The 18,478-nt window shown below is 46.0% G+C and overlaps 1 protein-coding gene across 2 annotated transcripts in view; it reads left to right on the top strand.

Moving 5' to 3' along the window:
* Positions 1–18,478, top strand: part of MAP4K1 (mitogen-activated protein kinase kinase kinase kinase 1) — a 76,860-nt gene extending 58,382 nt beyond the window's left edge. For both annotated transcript variants that reach the window (XM_081200260.1, XM_081200259.1), the window contains 11 exons: positions 169–245; positions 5,234–5,294; positions 7,006–7,111; positions 8,137–8,195; positions 9,743–9,846; positions 12,476–12,650; positions 13,169–13,237; positions 13,849–13,932; positions 15,775–15,845; positions 16,907–16,962; positions 18,096–18,478. In XM_081200260.1, coding sequence (XP_081056386.1) covers positions 169–245; positions 5,234–5,294; positions 7,006–7,111; positions 8,137–8,195; positions 9,743–9,846; positions 12,476–12,650; positions 13,169–13,237; positions 13,849–13,932; positions 15,775–15,845; positions 16,907–16,962; positions 18,096–18,165 — 932 coding nt within the window. In that variant the 3' untranslated portion in view covers positions 18,166–18,478. The remainder of the gene's footprint in view (positions 1–168; positions 246–5,233; positions 5,295–7,005; positions 7,112–8,136; positions 8,196–9,742; positions 9,847–12,475; positions 12,651–13,168; positions 13,238–13,848; positions 13,933–15,774; positions 15,846–16,906; positions 16,963–18,095) is intronic.

Here is an 18,478-nt window from a genome sequence, read left to right as displayed (position 1 = left end):
CAGCTACAAAATCTTGGAGAAGGAGTCTGGGAGGGCAAGCGTTAACACCCCACTGCCCATAAGGAGAGGCCATATGTACATGCTAGACCATGGGTAGGCAAACTAAGGCCCAAGAGCCTCACCCCCCCTATTTAACTCCCGGCTGCATTTCCTCCCCCATTTTTGCAGAGCTGCACTTAATTCTGGGGGCTGAAGAAGGGATATATGCCTTGAACCGGAGCGAGGCAGAGCCCACCCTCGAACTGGTAAGACAGAGGAGGTGCTGGGGTCTGAAGGACAGGGAATTTGCTTGTGTGGAGGGATGCACAATGGAAAAAAGGACCACTGAGCTTTGATAGCATGCAAGCCAAATTCTGAGCCGATATCCCGTAGCGTGCATCAGTTATCCCCCAAAACACATCATAATCACCACCACTTTGCGGAATCAATTGAAGACTATTATTATTATTATTTGAAATTATATACCGGCCTATACCCAGGGTCTCAGGGCAGTTCACAGAATAAAATCAAGATACGAAACCACAAAATACATAATAATAATAATAATAATAATAATAATAATAATAATAATAACCAGAACAACAGATCAAATTTTGGAAATATAAAAATTTTGACTGGGCAAATAAACCAGGCAAGATCCTTGCCTGGCAATTAAAGAAACAAAGAAATGAAAAATTAATAAATAAGATAAAAGTAGAAGAGAGGACAATAAGGGATATGACAGAAATTAAAAAAGAATTTGAAAAATATTATAAAAAATTATATCAAAAAGAAGAAGTGCCAACAGAAGAAATAGAGGAATGTATAAAGAAAAATAAATTAATAGAGATAGCAGAAGAAGACCATAAATTCTTAAATGAACCAATATCAACCGAAAAAATTAAGGAATCAATTCAAAAATTAAAAATAGGGAAATCCCCAGGTCCAGATGGCATACCAGCAGAATACTATAAAGAAATGTTAAATGAATTAATTGACCCACTAAAAGAAGTAATAGAGAAAGCGGTAGAGAAGGGGAATATTCCAGACTCTTGGACTCAAGCGTATATAACGCTCCTGCCAAAACAAGGCATGGACTTGGAATCTGTCTCAAATTATAGACCCATTTCGTTGTTGAATTCGGATTATTAAATTTATGCAGGATTATTGGCTAACAGGTTGAAAAAATTTATAGGAAAAATAGTGCATAAAAATCAGGCTGGATTTGTGGAAGGAAGACAAATAAAGGATAATATTAGAAATATAATAGACATAATGGAATATCTACAAGTAAGAAGAGATAAACAAGCAGCCCTGATTTCAATTGATGTGGAGAAGGCTTTCGATAAAGTCTCATGGGAATTTATGAAAAAACTATTAAAAGAATTGTGTCTAGGCGAAAAATTCCAAAAAGGTATAAATGCAATATATAACCAACAGAAAGCAAAAATTATTATTAATGGAGAATTTGGAGAAGAAATCAATATCTTTAAAGGTACAAGACAAGGATGCCCCCTATCCCCAATGTTATTTATAATAGTATTAGAGGTTCTATTAAAGAAAATAAGGCAGGACAGCCAAATAAGAGGAATAGTAGTTGGTGAAAAAAGATACAAGTTAAGAGCCTTTGCAGATGACGTTATGATCACAACAGAAAATCCCCTACAATGCACACCTAGAATATTGGAATGTATAAATGAATATGGCAGATTAGCAGGATTCAAATTAAACTATGGGAAAACCAAAATACTAGTGAAAAATATGGAAGAAAAAGATAAAGTGAAATTACAAGAAATTACAGGATTGGAAATTAAAAAGAAAATAAGGTATCTTGGAATAAATTTAACATCAAACACTATAGATTTAAGTAAAGAGAATTATGGGAAAACATGGAATGAAATAAAAAATGATTTGCAAATATGGGGGAAATTAAATCTTTCCTTACTAGGGAAAATATCGGTAATAAAGATGAACATATTACCAAGGATGATGTTTTTATTTCAAAGTATCCCAATACTAGGAGGAGATAAATGTTTTAATAATTGGAAAAGAGATTTGGCTAAATTCGTGTGGTCAGGGAAAAAACCAAGAATAAAACACAAAATAATGATAGATAAGAAGGAGAGAGGAGGATTTGGCCTCCCTGACATGGAATTATATCATGATGCGGTGGGTCTGACCTGGCTAAAAGAATGGATCAAATTAGATGACTCGGATGTATTGGATTTAGAGGGAGTAGAGACGAGATTTGGATGGCATGCCTATCTAATAGATGAAAAAGTCAAAGTGCATAAAGGCTTCCTAGGGCATATAGTCAGAAAGTCTATATATAAAATATGGGAGAAATATAAAAGACTCCTAGAACCGAAAACTCCTTGGTGGGCATCGCCAGCAGAAATTGTCGGAGTGAAAAAATTAAATATGAAAGAAAACTGGGCTACCTATAAAATGGTATTAAAGGAAGAAAACGGAGAATTGGAATTAAAGGATTATACAGAAATTAAAGCTCATATTTGTGATTGGTTTCAATATATTCAAATTAAGTACAGATTAGTGAAAGACAAAAAGTTAGGATTTGAAAAAGAAATATCAAAATTCGATAAATACTTAATACAAGAAAAATCAAAAAATATATCTAAATTGTATAATTTGATCTTAGAGTGGGAAACATAGGATGAATTGGTTAAAGCATCAATGATCAAATGGGCGCAAGATATTGGGAAAAATATTATGTTTGAACAATGGGAAAAATTGTGGAAGGAAGATATGAAATTCACTATGTGTTATACATTGAAAGAAAACTATCTCAAAATGCAACACAGATGGTATTTAACACCTGAAAGAATAGCAAAAATGAATAAAAATTGTAGCGATGTCTGCTGGCGATGCAACACTGGAAAAGGTACTATGATACATATATGGTGGAATTGTTTAAACATCAAACAATTTTGGGAAACAGTATATAACGAAATAAAAAAAATGTTCAGATACTCATTTAGGAAAACACCAGAAGGTTTTTTATTGGGAATAGTACCAGGAAGCCTAAAGGAAGAAGACAAGACCTTATATTTATACGCAACAGTAGCTGCAAGGCTATTGATTACGAAATATTGGAAAAGTGGTACTGTACCAACAAAGATAGAGTGGCTTGCCAAATTATTGGAGTACTACAATATATCCAAAACAATGGGAGAAATTGGAAGGATCTCAAAAGAGAAGGCAGACAAGGACTGGAAGGTGTTTAAAAGATACTTGCAAAACTATATCGAAAAATCAGAACTCCTATTAGAATAAACAAGTTTCGTTTCAAATATTGGAATACTAAATAAGATGGATAACAATGTGTAATAGAAAAAGAAGTATGAAATTAGGTTAAAGGTGTGTGAAAGAAAGTAATAGAATTGGAAAGAAATTGCAATTGAGTAGATTGGAAGTCTAACACAAAGGGTGGGGGTGGGGGATGGTGATGGGAATTATCTGTGGGATTGAGTGTAGGTATGTTGTATGTATGTATGTATGTAGGTATGTTGTATGAAATATATGTTTGTATGTGTCTTAATGTTGAATTATTTTAACAATAAAAATTTATTTAATAATAATAATAATAATAATAATAATAATAATAATAATAATAACAACCCAATAGCCCCCCCCCGCATTTTAAAGGGCATAGTCCATGGGTAGGCAAACTAAGGCCCGGGGGCCGCATCCGGCCCAATCACTTTCTAAATCTGGCCCGCGGACGGTCTGGGAATCAGCATGTTTTTACATGAGTAGAATGTGTCCTTTCATTTAAAATGCATCTCTGGGTTATTTGTGGGGCATAGGAATTCGTTCATTCCCCCCCCTCCAAAAAAAATATAGTCCGGCCCCCTACAAGGTCTGAGGGACAGTGGACTGGCCCCCTGCTGAAAAAGTTTGCTGACCCCTGGCATAGGATGTAAATCAGATCAACCAAAGGCCTGGTTAAAAAGAAACATTTTTGCCTGGCGCCTAATGGTGTATAATGAAGGCGCCAGGCGAACTTCCCTGGGGAGAGTGTTGCACAGACGGGGAGCCACTGCAGAGAAGGCCCCGTTCTCGTGTTGCCACCCTCTGGACCTCTTGAGGAGGAGGCACACGAAGAAGATGCTTTTGTTCTGACAGTGTCTCCCAGCGGGATAAATGGGTCTTTACCATGAGCTGTCATTTCACAGAATTCTGGAGTTGGAAGGGACCCCCGAGGGTCATCTAGTCCAACCCCCTGCAATTCAGGAATTTTGCCCACAGCCATCCTTGGGTTGGTTCGAACCACCAACCTTTTGGTTAACAGCCAGATGCACTGACTTATTCCTAGGGCTTTAGATTTTTCTAAAAAAAATGTCTCTGTTGTTTTTGTGTTTTTAACTATTTTTAACTATTTTATGTGTTAAAAGCCACCTTGAAGTGGTGGTTTAGAAGGCAATTAATGGATCAGTAATAACAATAAAAATTAAAAGATTATAATAATCCAGGTATTAAAAATTGTGGATTCACGTATCTCAGTTGAGGCAAGCATAGACCTGCTCTGTCTGCCTTCAGAAGCAGTGCTTGGCCTCAATTTGCTCCATCTGTAAAATGGACGCAGTAGGAAGTCAGTTGTCATGAGGTTGGTTGAATGGATCAAGTGAAAGCCTTGAAATTTAGGAATAAGTGTGGGTTGAGGCACTCTCACAGAATAACAAAACAGTGAGAACTCAGAGACTCTTCCTGCCAGCTTCACCCTCATAATAATAATAATAATAATTTATTATTTATACCCTGCCCATCTGGCTGGGTTTCCCCAGCCACCCTCAGCACTTAGATGGGGCTTTCTGACCATTTGACGTGCTTGATGTACATTTCATTAAAACAGCCTTGTACTTTTATCTCCATAAAACCACAGAAATGCATTTAGAACGAATTATAATACAACTTTAACCTCTTTAAGACGATCGCTGAAACAGACATTTAAGAATAAACTACACTTAAAAATCAGCCATGCAGTTATTGACTTGGCAGTGTGGGATAAAAACCGCATAGCTGCACAAACCCACCCAAGGGCACTCTGCAGTCTTGAAAACACCTGAACCAGAGATCTAAAAACCAACAGCAAACGAGCCTGGCAAGCTTCCCTTGGGAGAGGGAACCAGGTGAGAGGAGCCACCACCGAAAAGGCCCCGCTAAACAGTTTTCATGTTCCATTTCCCATATCCTGACTCCTGTTTCTTCTCTCCCTCTCCCATCCCTGCCACAGCTCTATCACAGCCGCACAACTTGGGTTTACTGCATTGGGAACGTCCTCATGTCACTTTCTGGTAAGTTGATCCCAGCAGGATAAGGAGGGGGGTGAATAATTTAGAAAGCCAAGTCAGAGCAGAATGGAGAGGGATAAGGGAAGCGCTCTGGGTGTGTGGAGAGGAAGGCTTTGCAGGGCAGAGGGCTGGATGGGCAAGACCAGTTTTGATGCCTGCAAGTGTGAAATATACTCGGGAGTCGAGAGTGGATTTCATGCTCTTTATTCAGCTCATGGTGATGAGGAGGAATGGAAGTTCCCCCAGAATGTCTGCTTTGTATACATTATTTACACAATAGGCCCCACTTGATTGGCTAATTCTGGGATTCTCCTGTAGGCCAATCGGGTTGTGGATTCACTTCCATCTGGAGCTGGATTGGGTGGCTCCTGTGGACCAATCAGACTGCTGCATTCTGGATCCTATTCAACTCAGTACATAACAAAGTGCTAGGATAAAACTCAGGTGGGGCTCGGGAACAGTGTGGGCCATGCCTGGCTGAATTCTGGTAGAAAATCCTCAGCATCATTAATAACCAAAGAACTTTGCTGGATCAGACCAAAAGAGACCTTTCTAGTTTTCTCATAGTGGCTACCCAGATGCCTCAATAGGAAACATCAAGGCATGGGAGCAGCAAATAATCATTTGTTATTGATTTGCTTATTTTGCAAATGCAAAAACTGCATTACAACCCGAGACCACCAACACAGTGTGCACAGGATAAAAACTGAGCACACACGAAATAAGAATTCAAAAGACAACAAAGTCGCCCCTGCAGATGCACAGTTAAACATTTCACAAATGGCTAACTGATGCCTCTGTGGATGCAGTCTTAAAACAAAAAAATTGTGGGAATGTTCAGGGATCCAGGAGAGGATATATTATTTGGTTATAGCCTTTCCAACTTGTGTTAACAAGTTCACAAATTAGCAGAGTAGCATTCCCCTTTTTAAATTCACAGCGGATGCGTTTGGTCAAGCTCGCTAATAACTGTTCTGGTATTTTCCCCTTATTCCCTCATAAAAGATAAGACACGACACAGTCTTCTATAAAAGTATAAAAAGAGTTTACTCACATTCTGTTCACAATCGGATCCCAGAAGGCAAACTTAGCTTAGAAAAGTAACATACACCTGGAAACTATCTCATAAGGAGACAGTTCCTTTGTCTTCTCTTGGCTGGAGGCCAAGAGAGCATCTTTGACTAAGCAGATGTTGCTTCTTCGATGCATGTAGTCAAAGAGAGAGAGATGGCTGCCCTGCCCTGTGCTTTTGTCCTTACCTGCACAGGTGAGGCCACGCCCACCTCTAGTCACATGCAGAGGAAGTCTATCCCAGCCCAGAAGGAAACAGGAAGTTGACCTGCTGGCTGGACAAACATTCCTCCCCATGTGTAAACATCTTCACTCTAGGAATGTTGTACTTGACTGCTCTTGTGTTTCACATCCCACAAAAATAAATAAACCATCAGCCGGTTGCCTGAACTTCATGATGCAAGGCACCTACCTGATTTCTAATCCTTTCCTGCTCAGATAAACTGCCTCTGAGCTTGGAGGCTGTTGGGCCACCTTGACTGAAAGCTGCAGACAGGCCACCCCTAGTTAGCTTGCTCTTGGGAATACCACCTGCGAGGCCTGAATGGTGTACCCATACCCTTGGCGGATTATGCCCGCTTGAAGCAGCAGCAGCACTGATCCTTTTTTCTTTCCTTGCCCTCCCCCTTCCCCCTCTAACCAGGCAAGGCCCCCCAACTCTTCTCCCACAACTTGCCGGGCCTCTATGAGCAGAGCCGCCGAGACCAGCGCCCCGGGATCTACATTTCCCCCCACCGGCTACTCCCCAGGTAACCCACGCCAAGAACTGGGCGACAAGGGCAAGGAGGAGCGCGAGTGCATGTGAGAACGGTTCTCCTTTTGCTCCGGCTCCCTCAGCGCAGTATGGGGGTGCCTTCTGGTGGTTCCTTCACTGCAAGAAGTGAGCTTACAGGGAACCAGGCAGAGGGCCTTCTCGGTTGTGGCACCTGCCCTGTGGAATGCCTTCCCATCAGATGTCAAGGAAATAAGCAACTATGCTACATTTAAAAGACATCTGAAAGCAGCTCTCTTTAGGGAAGCTTTTAATGTTTAAATCTGTATTGTGTTTTTAATGTTCAATTGGAAGACGCTCAGAGTGGTTGGGGAAACCCAGCCAGAGGGGCGAGGGTATAAATAAATAAATTATTATTATTATTATTATTATTATTATTATTATTATTATTATTATTACATGGATGGCTTTGGATTCTAAACCTACATGGTTGGGTGCATGGTTGTGCCATGTAGGAGAGAAAGAGAGAATGAGAGAGAGGGGAATGGGCGGAGCTTGGAGGGGTTTAGCGGGAAGCCACAAAGTGCATTTCCCCTATCTGGTCGTCTCAACGCTGCCCTCTGCTGGCTGGAGGCTTACAAGGTTGCTTATGCCCAACAGAAAATTCAGGTGTATTCTGCAGCATGTTCTCGACGCATTAATTTGTGCATTAGCAGTGGATTCCCCCATGCTTTCTGTGTAGTGAGCTCTCAGGTGGTGGTTGCCAGATTTTCAGCCAGCCCCTGCAGCTGTGCCTTTAACAGTGGCTTGGTAATGATACAAATTGCGTGGCAATTGTAGAGAAGGTCATAAGCAGCATAGATGGTGAAACTTATGGTCTAAAACTGGCTGCGCTACTGGCAAGAGGAAGAGGAGATGCAAACCATCTCGCATTCCAGCTCCTACTGAGCCCTGGGCAGGGTCAGAGTTTGCAGCTAACCCTAAAAATACAACAAACCTGTTGTCATCTCTGGCTCACCATTTGCCACTTCCCACACCTGCCCATCTTTCCTCCCTCCTCAGGAAAAACATCGTCACCACCAAGATCCCGGATACAAAGGGGTGCCAAAAATGTTGCACAGGTGAGTGCCATTCCAGCCCTGACCTGCAGGGGGAGCAGCGCTCCCATTCTCACACCCCAACCCTTCATGGTCAGGTTCATTGTCTGGGCTCACGAAATCACACCTATGGGAATTTCGACCAATTCCAGAATAAGCAGGGAGGTAGGGCTGCCATTTTCAGATACAAAAGTTACTGAGTTGTGGTTTTTTTTAGGGGTGGGGTCCAAGTTGTTGAGTATGCTGGTCAGTAATCACAGAGTTCAAAGTTGGAGCTAACTCTTTATTAGCAAAAACACGATCTCCATGGACCATAGCTGTCAACCGTCCCTTATTTGGTGGGAAAGTCCCTTATCCCAGCACTGTGTCCCGATGATGTCCCTTAAATTTCCCGGGTTTCAAAGGAAGCAGCTCCTCTCCTTCCCTCCCTGACGTCCAGGGAGGAGGGAGGCTCCAACTGTGTTGCTTGGCTGCGTTGCTCACCCAATAAGGAGTCTAAGAACGACTGGGGGGTGGAGCTTGCATGCCTTGTGCCGATCAAATCGACTGTGTTGCCTGGGGACTCGCCTTTGCTCAGCGCTTCCCAGCGGAGAGGTGACGGTGGTTTCCCTTGCTGCATCCCCTTTGCCGGGTTGCTGCGCTGTGGGAACCACCCCTTGAGGCTTCGTTTGGCTGCCTGCTGGGCTTTCTGGCTTTGGCTCGGAGGGGCTCAGAAATTGAACATACCTGTGCTCTGAAAAGCCCTGATTTTGGCTGCTGATCCCTTATTTCCAAGGCTGCTGGTCCCTTATTTTCAAATCTGTAAGTTGACAGCTATGCCACGGACTTGTTTGAGTTTTAGGCCTAATGAGCAGAGCAGCTCATTGCCGATGGTCTTACTCCATGAAAATCAGTTGCCGAGACTGTAAGTCCCTGCCTCTCCACAGCCTCTCCAGGGCTTTCCCCAAGCAATTGGAGACTGTGCCTGCATTCAGCCAACCTATCCTCTGCCCTTTTCATGCCTTTCCTGGTTTTGGGAGACGATTCTGGACTTCTCTCTGCCACAGACTCTCCCTGCCCATTAAGCCCTGTCCCTTCTTCAGCTTCCGACATTTCCTCCTCCCAGTCTTCTCCCTCCAACCACTCACTGTGGTCTCCACCCCAATCGTTCTGCCCGGACACTGAGGTCCAGTGCCGAGGGCCTTCTGGCGGTTCCCTCATTGCGAGAAGCAAAGCTACAGGGAACCAGGCAGAGGGCCTTCTCAGTAGTGGCGCCCACCCTGTGGAACACCCTCCCACCAGATGTCAAAGAGATAAAAAATCTACCTGACATTTAGAAGACGTCTAAACTGTTCAGGGAAGTTTTTAATGTGTGACATTTTAATGTATTTTTAATCTTTGTTGGAAGCTCTTTGGGGAAACCCAGACAGATGGGCGGGGTACAAATAAATTATTATTATTATTATTATTATTATTATTATTATTATTCCCTGGCTCTGAGCCTTCTTCCCTTGGGCGTTCTCCAGCTGGTTCCTGCCACTATTCCTCTGCATCCCACCATTCCCAGACAGCCTGTTCCTCTTTTCTTGCAGCCAGGAACGCACAGACCGGCTGCTACTACCTCTGTGGGGCGCTGGAGGCGGGTGTGGTGTTGTTGCAATGGTACGAGCCCATGCAGAAGTTCATGCTGGTCAAGGTAAGGCCCTTTGCCTCCACGAGAGGGAAGAGAAGGCACAGTGAATGCTTTATGGCACCGGCAGAAGCCATGCCAGCTTCTGACCGGATCCCGGAATGTCCTGTTTTTTGGTCTTGAACTCTCCTGCCAATCAGCTGCCTCCTACGAGAGCTTGGGACCAAAAACCAAGCGTCCTGATTATGATCAGCAGGATGTTGGAGGGCATGTTATGGTAGGGTTACCAGACGTCCCTGTTTCCCGGGGACAGTCCCCGGATTTGTGAATAAGTCCCCAGACAAATTCCATCCCTGGAATGTCCCCGGGTTTAGAATCATAGAATCCTAGAGCTGGAATAGACCACAAGGGCCATCAAGTCCAACCCCCTGCCAAGCAGGAAACACCATCAGAGCACTCCTGACATATGGTTGTCAAGCCTCTGCTTAAAGACCTCCAAAGAAGGAGACTCCACCACACTCCTTGGCAGCAAATTCCACTGTCGAACAGCTCTTACTGTCAGGAAGTTCTTCCTAATGTTTAGGTGGAATCTTCTTTCTTGTAGTTTGGATCCATTGCTCCGTGTCCGCTTCTCTGGAGCAGCAGAAAACAACTTTTCTCCCTCCTCTATGTGACATCCTTTTATATATTTGAACATGGCTATCATATCACCCCTTAACCTCCTCTTCTCCAGGCTTCTAACATTTCATCTCCCCCCCCCCCCCAACCACCAAAACACAAACAGTGAAAACCCCAGGTGGCTGATACATTGAGTATACAATATTCAATAATATACATATTCAATAATATTCAATAATAACATATTCAAATTAACCATATGTACACTTCTATAATACCTTAACACTCCTCCTTCCACAAGGTTTATTTAACTTTTAACATTTTAATTGCCCCAGATTGTTCAAACCTACTCAAATAATTCAATATCTTCTCAAACCAATCCTCCTCTTTCTCACTGACCTTAAACCCTTTCATTCTATGTATCTTCACAGTTAGGTATTCTAAAATAATAATATTATTCAGTTTTTTCCTCTATTGGTTCACCCCTAGCTCTTCTGCATTTTTCCATTTACTCGCTGTAACCTGTCTGGCTGCAATTACCATCAATTTTACCCATTTGCATTCCTCTCTTGTTTTTAATTCAGTCCCCGGATTTCATCTAATGTCCCCGGGAAACACAGTCTCAGCAGCCTGGAGCAGTTGGCTCTGGCTGGTTCCAGGAGCTGCTTGGAAGTCCCCATGTGATGGTGGTGCAGGGGCTCAAAGCTGCAGCTTCCTGGCTGCTTCCACCTTCCCTGACCCCAGCAACTAAGCTGAAAAGGGAGGCTTCATGCTGCCTATTGGAGCAGCCTCCCAACTCCTACTTGAGCCAGTGTGGTGTAGTGGTTAAGAGCGGTAGTCTCGTAATTTGGTGAACCGGGTTCGATTCCCTTCTCCTCCACATGCAGCTGCTGGGTGACCTTGGGCTAGTCACACTTCTCTGAAGTCTCTCAGCCCCACTCACCTCACAGAGTGTTTGTTGTGGGGGAGGAAGGGAAAGGTTATGAGCCGCTTTGAGACTCCTTTGGGTAGTGATAAAGCGGGATATCAAATCCAAACTCTTCTTCTTCTACTTGCGTGCAAGCAGGAGCGGAGCGGGGATCTCTCAGCTGTGAAGGGTGGCTTCACACGGCCTGTCAGAGCTTGGAGGGGGCAGGGATCTCTCAATTAGGCAATGGGAAGCCTCCCTTCCCAGCGGAGGGATCCCTGCCCCCTCCTGCTTGCACGCAAGTAGGAGTGGGATTGGGGCTGCTCTGATGGGAAGGGAGGCATCGCGCTGCCTGAGCCTCGCCACTGCCGCCACTCTCAGCCCTCCTTCTCCGCCTTCCATACCTGACCCACCGCGCACCGCTTCTCCACCACCACCGAAGAACCAACAACTCAGGGGATGCCCAGGGTCATGGAGAAAGGAGACAGAAGCCTCGGAGGAAGGGGAAACGTGGTGGTTGAGCTCAAGGCGGCGGCCACCCCTCTGTCACCACCATCGCTGTAGCATCAACGTCCCGAACATTTATTTTTGTTTTGTTTTTCGTTTAGTTGTTTAGTTGTGTCCGACTCTTTGTGACCCCCTGGACCAGAGCACGCCAGGCACTCCTGTCTTCCACTGCCTCCCACAGTTTGGTCAAACTCGTGCTGGTAGCTTCGAGAACACTATCCAACCATCTCGTCCTCTGTCGTCCCCTTCTCCTTGTGCCCTCCATCTTTCCCAACATCAGGGTCTTTCCCAGGGAGTCTTCTCTTCTCATGAGGTGGCCAAAGTCTTGGAGCCTCAGCTTCAGGATCTGTCCTTCCAGTGAGCACTCAGGGCTGATTTCCCTAAGAATGGATAGGTTTGATCTTTTTGCAGTCCATGGGACTCTCAAGAATCTCCTCCAGCACCATAATTCACAAGCATCAATTCTTCAGCGATCAGCCTTCTTTATGGTCCAGCTCTCACTTCCATACATCCCGAACGTAATATTTATTTATTTTATTTAAAGTGTCCCCGGATTCATTGAAAAAAATCTGGTAACCTTAGGTGGCTTCGACGATGGCAGCCACTCTCCATGCAGGGCTACTTCTGCAGGCTTGTCCAAGTACCCTTCCCTTCCTTTCCCAGTATTTCGACTTCCCGCTGCCCTCGCCGCTTCCGGTCTTTGAGATGCTGACGTCCCCCAACGAGGAGTACCCGGTGGTCTGTATCGGGGTGACCAAGGGCCCCCCAGGACAGGCAGTCCAGTTCCAGATCATCAACCTCAATTCCCTCACTTCCTGGTTCATCGATGACGGCAGCAGTAAGAGCACTTGCAAGTGTGTGTGTGTGTGTGTGTGTGTGTGTGTTTGCAAAAGCATCAGGCTGCGGGGAGATCCAGAGTTGGAGGGGCTGTATTCTAATCCAGAATGGTTGTGGCTAGGATTTTTGTTGGAGGGGGGGGGGAACCAAAGTTGTGGAGCTTTCCTTGGGAAATCGCGGGGTGAAATACCCCATAAATAGGAAATTGCAGGAGGTACGCTTTTGCTGGACGGAGTGGGTGGGGTGCGGAACCCCAGATAATTGAGTGTTTTCAATGCTTTTCAATAATATTTGTGGATCCAGCCCCCCCCCCCGGCTATACCCATGCCCAGAGAACAAGGACTGGGAGCAGGGTGTGTGGTTTGCCGACCAAGCAAGAGCTGGTCTGGCTGCCATGAAACTCAAAATGCCATATCTATATCTATATCTATATCTATATCTATATCTATATCTATATATCTATATCTATATCTATATCTATATCTATATCTATATTGTTATAAACACATTTCTCAACAGAACCTTTGTGTACTGGCCCAGTCCAGGTGATGCAGCTGGACAGCAAGACGGTGATGGTTCTGATGAACAGTAAGTACAGAGAGAGGAGGCGGTTGGTGCGTCGGCAGAGTGTCACCTTCGTGCTTTCTTGCAGGCACCAAAACGATCTGGGAGCGGCCACCGAGACCACATAACACCGGTCTTGAAAGACCTACATTGGCTCCCAGTATGTTTCCGAGCACAATTCAGAGTGTTGGTGCTGACCTTGAAAGCCCTAAACAGCCTCAGTCCAGTATACCTGAAGGAGTGTCTCCACCCCCATTGTTCTGCCCGGACACTGAGGTCCAGCTCCGAGGGCCTTCTGGTGGTTCCCTCACTGCGAGAAGCCAAGTTACAGGGAACCAGGCAGAGGGCCTTCTCGGTGGTGGTGCCCGCCCTGTGGAACGCCCTCCCACCAGATGTCAAAGAGAACAACTACTACCAGACTTTTAGGCGACATCTGAAGGCAGCCCTGTTTAGGGAAGCTTTTAATGTTTAACAGACCACTGTATTTTAATACTTTGTCGGAAGCCACCCAGAGTGGATGGGGAAACCCAGCAAGATGGGCGGGGTATAAATAATAAAATATTATTATTATTATTATTATTATTATTATTATTATTATTATTATTATTATATTATTATTTGCTTTGTTTCCCCAGGGAGTCTCCGGTTTGTCAGCCTCGGAGGCGCGCTGCTTCCGTGCCCCCCAGAACTCGCCTTTGACGTGGCGGTGGAGTCAGTCGGTGGGTCCCTTCCGCCTGCCCTCTCCAGCCCCCCCCACCTGCTTGTTCTGCTTAAAGGGTAAAGGGACCCCTGACCGTTAGGTCCAGTCACGGACGACTCTGAGGTTGTGGCGCTCATCTCGCTTTACTGGGTGAGGGAGCCGGCGTACAGCTTCTGGGTCATGAGGCCAGCATGACTAAGCCGCTTCTGGCGAACAAGAGCAGCGCACGGAAACGCCGTTTACCTTCCCGCCGGAGCGGTACCTATTTATCTACTTGCACTGTGACGTGCTTTCAAACTGCTAGGTTGGCAGGAGCAGGGACCGAGCAACGGGAGCTCACCCTGTCACGGGGATTCAAACTGATGACCTTCTGATCGGCAAGTCCTAGGTTCTATGGTTTAACCCTCAGCGCCACCCGCATTCCTTGTTCTGCTTTAGCTGGAGCCTATGTTCTCTTCTCCTTCTCTTCCAAGTTGTTTCTGAGTGGGTCCCAGAGAAAGTTGTGTGTCGGGGTCCTGATACCAACAGCTTTGGTTCCCCAGAGCGTCTTGGTGGCAGCTGTTAACTGGAGGACTAAACGATTTATTTTCCCCCAACCTGCTGCCCCTTCATTCCTGTTCTCTGTTTGGGATGGTGTGCTCTCTGGGCCACGCAGTGGCTTGATCGCTGCGCAAGATATTGTGCTAGGTTAAGCTTTGGGGGGCCCTTTTAGCTTGAGGATGTTAGTGCCACTTCGGAAGAATTTCCTCCCGACTCCAGAGAAAGCTGTGTTAACGGAGAAATCTGAGGGCTCCCTTGGACAAAAGACAAGGACACCAGCCAGGAATACCAGAGCAAAACAGCAGCCAGTAGGCTTGGTCTTGATTGAAGACTGTCGCGACAGGACTCCCACCTGCCTCAAGGTGGAACAAGATGGAAGCCCTGAACAAAAGAGCCCCCAAACTTTTATTAGCTGCTCATCCCCATGTTAAGTAAAGGTAAAGGGACCCCTGACCATTAGGTCCAGTTGTGGCTGACTCTGGGGTTGTGGCGCTCATCTCGCTTTATTGGCCGTGGGAGCCGGCATACAGCTTCCGGGTCATGTGGCCAGCATGACTAAGCCGCTTCTGGTGAACCAGAGCAGCGCGCGGAAATGCCATTTACCTTACCGCCAGAGCGGTACCTATTTATCTACTTGCACTTTGACGTGCTTTCGAACTGCTAGGTTGGCAGGAAATCCCCATGTTACACCCCCCCCCCCAAACTACATCACGGTTACATCATGAAAGGGGAGGTCTGGTGGTCGTAATCTGAGCATCCTGGCCCCTGCCCCATGGTTCCCCTTGCCCTCCACCAAACACCCATCAAGTGTAACAAAAGAGATATTTACATTTCCCTGTTTCCCAGCCAAGTTAATCACACTCTTTTGTCTTCATCTGGGTTTGCTATTTCTGGAATGGCTACCTGTCTGGCACTCAGGTATCAGGATGCCAGGGATTATCACTCAGGCAGAGGGGCTGCTGAGTAGCTGAGCTCACAGGTCTATATGAATTTCTGAAGTTTTCCCAGTGAGCCAGTACACAGATACATTTATCAGTGAATTCTTACATTTGGTATCGTGCAGCAAAGGCCCTTGGAATAGATAGGAAGAAACTGCGATGAAGTGTTTTGTGGGGACAAATCACAAAAGTCACAAAAGCGATTGTGCTGGTTTTGGTAGTGGGCTGCATGTGCATGATATCTGCTGGAGGGGCAACCCCCCCCCAACCTATAAATTCCTGCAACAGCTGCGTCTCCAACACCGTGTGAGGCATCCCAAGTAAAACTGGGGAAGGCGATTGCGGCAGACTCTGAATTCACTTTTGCCTCTTTCTCTTCACAGCGGTGGTGCGGAACTGTGTGCACGCCTTTTGGTGTCACGGTGTGCAGATGTGGCCTCTTGGATCAGGACAGGTACAGAGGGATCCCTCCTTCCAGCATTGTGTCAGAGCAGGGCTTCTTGGGAGACCAGGCCAAAGGCTGATAGAGGGAGGGGGAATTCCTCACTTCCCGCAGTCTCAAACCCCTTCTTCCCGTTTTCTTGTGGACGTTCTGTCAGGCCAAGGTGCTAAGTGGGTTCTTATTTCCTCTTTCTGGAACCCTCCATCTTCCGCCCTCCCCTGCTGTCGCTCCCTCTACATTTTGTTTTTGCAGAAATGAGAGTAAATCAAGCAACAAAACGCCAACCTTGCAGGGTATCCTTGCAGAACAGTTTCCAGCTCAGGAGCCGCTCTTTCCGTTTCTCCCAGCCTCTTTACCCTGCTTGTTGCAGCAGAATAGCCCTCTTATCTGCATCCAGGGTGTGCCCCCGTTTCCCTACACTTGATCCTAGAGGTATAAGATCAGGGGTTGGCAACCTAAGGCCCGGGGGCCGGATGCGGCCCAATCACCTTCTAAATCTGGCCCATGGACGGTCCGGGAATCAGAGTGTTTTTAAATGAGTAGAATGTGTCCTTTTATTTAAAATGCATCTCTGAGTTATTTGTGGGGCATATGAATTCGTTCATTATTTTTTCCAAAATATAGTCCTGCCCCCCACATGGTCTGAGGGACGGTGGACCGGCCCACGGCTGAAAAAGGTTGCTGACCCCTGTATAAGATTCTTGGCACGAGGTTAAAGGGGTTGGGGGCTGGTTGCTGCTTCCCAAGCGAACTTAGACTGGCTCCTTTTGTTATCCTTCTGCTGGCAGGCTGAGACCTTTCTGCTCAGACAGGCCTTTCGAAAACCAAGGAGCAGATAGTGCCGACCACTGGGCTACCATCAGGGCAGAGTAGATTTTAATTGCTGGTTCCAAATGGGTTCTGGTGAATTTTAATTATTGTTTTAAAACTGGTTTTTCTTTTATTACATTTTAAATTTTGCAGTGATGTTTTTGAATGGTGCAAGTCGCCTTGAATCCCAGCTTGGGAGAAAGGTGGGAAACAAATACATTAAATAACAATAATAATCCTGACACAACCCCACTACTTCTCAGTTACAACAGGAGGTGCAGGATCAGCGCTGGACTTTCCGTTCAATAGGAACCTCCAGGTAGGTTTCAGAAGGATCCAATTTTACAGTGGTGCCTCGCAAGACGAAAAGAATCCGTTCTGTGATTCTCTTCGTCTAGCGGTTTTTTTCGTCTTGCGAAGCAAGCCCATTGAAGGATTAGCGGATTAGCGCTATTAGAGGCTTTTAGAGGCTTTTAGCGGCTTATCTGCTGATCGGATCAGCTGATAAGCGACTTAGCTGCTTAGAAAAAGGGGGGGGGAGAGGAAAAAAACCAGCAGGAACTCGCAAGGCATTGTCATCTTGGGAAGCAAGCCCATAGGAGATTTGTTTTGCGAAGCACCTCCAAAACGGAAAACTCTTTCGTCTAGCGAGTTTTCCGTCTTGCGAGGCATTCGTCTTGCGGGGCACCACTGTAAATGTATATAGCAGATGCAATGACAACCACCATCTAGGTTTGGGACCCCAATGTGCCTTTGGTCACCTTGGCACTTTGCTTGGTACCCTGCTTGGCACCCATCAAAGCACCCATGCCCCTTCCAGTTCTATTTAATTTTTCATTTTAAAAATATGGCTGGTTTTGTGGTTGGGAGTATTGCCCCTCTTTGTTGGGGCCACCACATTTTTTCCCCATCCATGCGTTATTTGTGTTGTGGGGTATCCATTGAATTTGAGCATCACTAGTGTTTATTCTGTGCCATGGGTATTCTGGACTCTTTATCCAGATCTGCCCCGATTGAGAAAACCTTCAAGGCTTACTGGGCTCCCTGAGCAGCTGTGTCAGCCCATCTGGGAGGGTGTACCCCACGATCTTGGGCAGGTTCATGCAGGGAGTCTCAGTCTGCAGCCCCCTGTGACACCAGAAGCCCCCTCAAAAACACCACCACCCAAACAGCCGCTCACCTGTGCCCTGTGCCAGCGTGGTGTAGCGGTTAAGAGCGGTGGACTCGTAATCTGGGGAACCGGGTTCGCGTCTCCGCTCCTCCACATGGAGCTGCTGGGTGACCTTGGGCCAGTCACACTTCTTTGAAGTCTCTCAGCCTCACTCACCTCACAGAGTGTTTGTTGTGGGGGAGGACGGGAAAGGAGATTGTTAGCCGCTTTGAGACTCCTTCGGGTGGTGATAAAGCGGGATATCAAATCCAAACTCTTCTTCTTTTTCCATCCTCTGCCAGCACCGTCGTGTTAGAGACCCGGCCTGTGGGCGATCCAAACTCCGCCAGCAACCTCTACGTGCCAGAATGACACTTGCCCCCCATCCTGCCTACAAGTGGAGCATGTGTGCCAAAATGCCCCCTGCCACCCTCTCCCTGTCTCTGACCCTCACAGGCATGGAGAGCCTTAAAGGAGGAGCTGGGGGGTGAGTGGGTGAGAGGAGCCAGCCTGCCTTGGCACTGGTCCTCAAGGGCCGCTTAGCGTTGTGTCGTTCAGGGCCACTGGGCCTGCCTTGTGGCCCCCTTCCCAACAGGCGCAGAGCGACACATCAACCTCCTGGTTTCATGGGTCTTCCTTTTACATATCACACCCGCCAGTAAAAAAGCATTTTTTTTTAAAAAAA

The sequence above is a fragment of the Podarcis bocagei genome (assembly GCF_964188305.1).
Source record: "Podarcis bocagei genome assembly, chromosome: 7".
NCBI lineage: Eukaryota > Metazoa > Chordata > Lepidosauria > Squamata > Lacertidae > Podarcis > Podarcis bocagei.
Note: the sequence above shows the minus strand (reverse complement) of the source record. Positions and strands in the feature narration are given on the sequence as shown.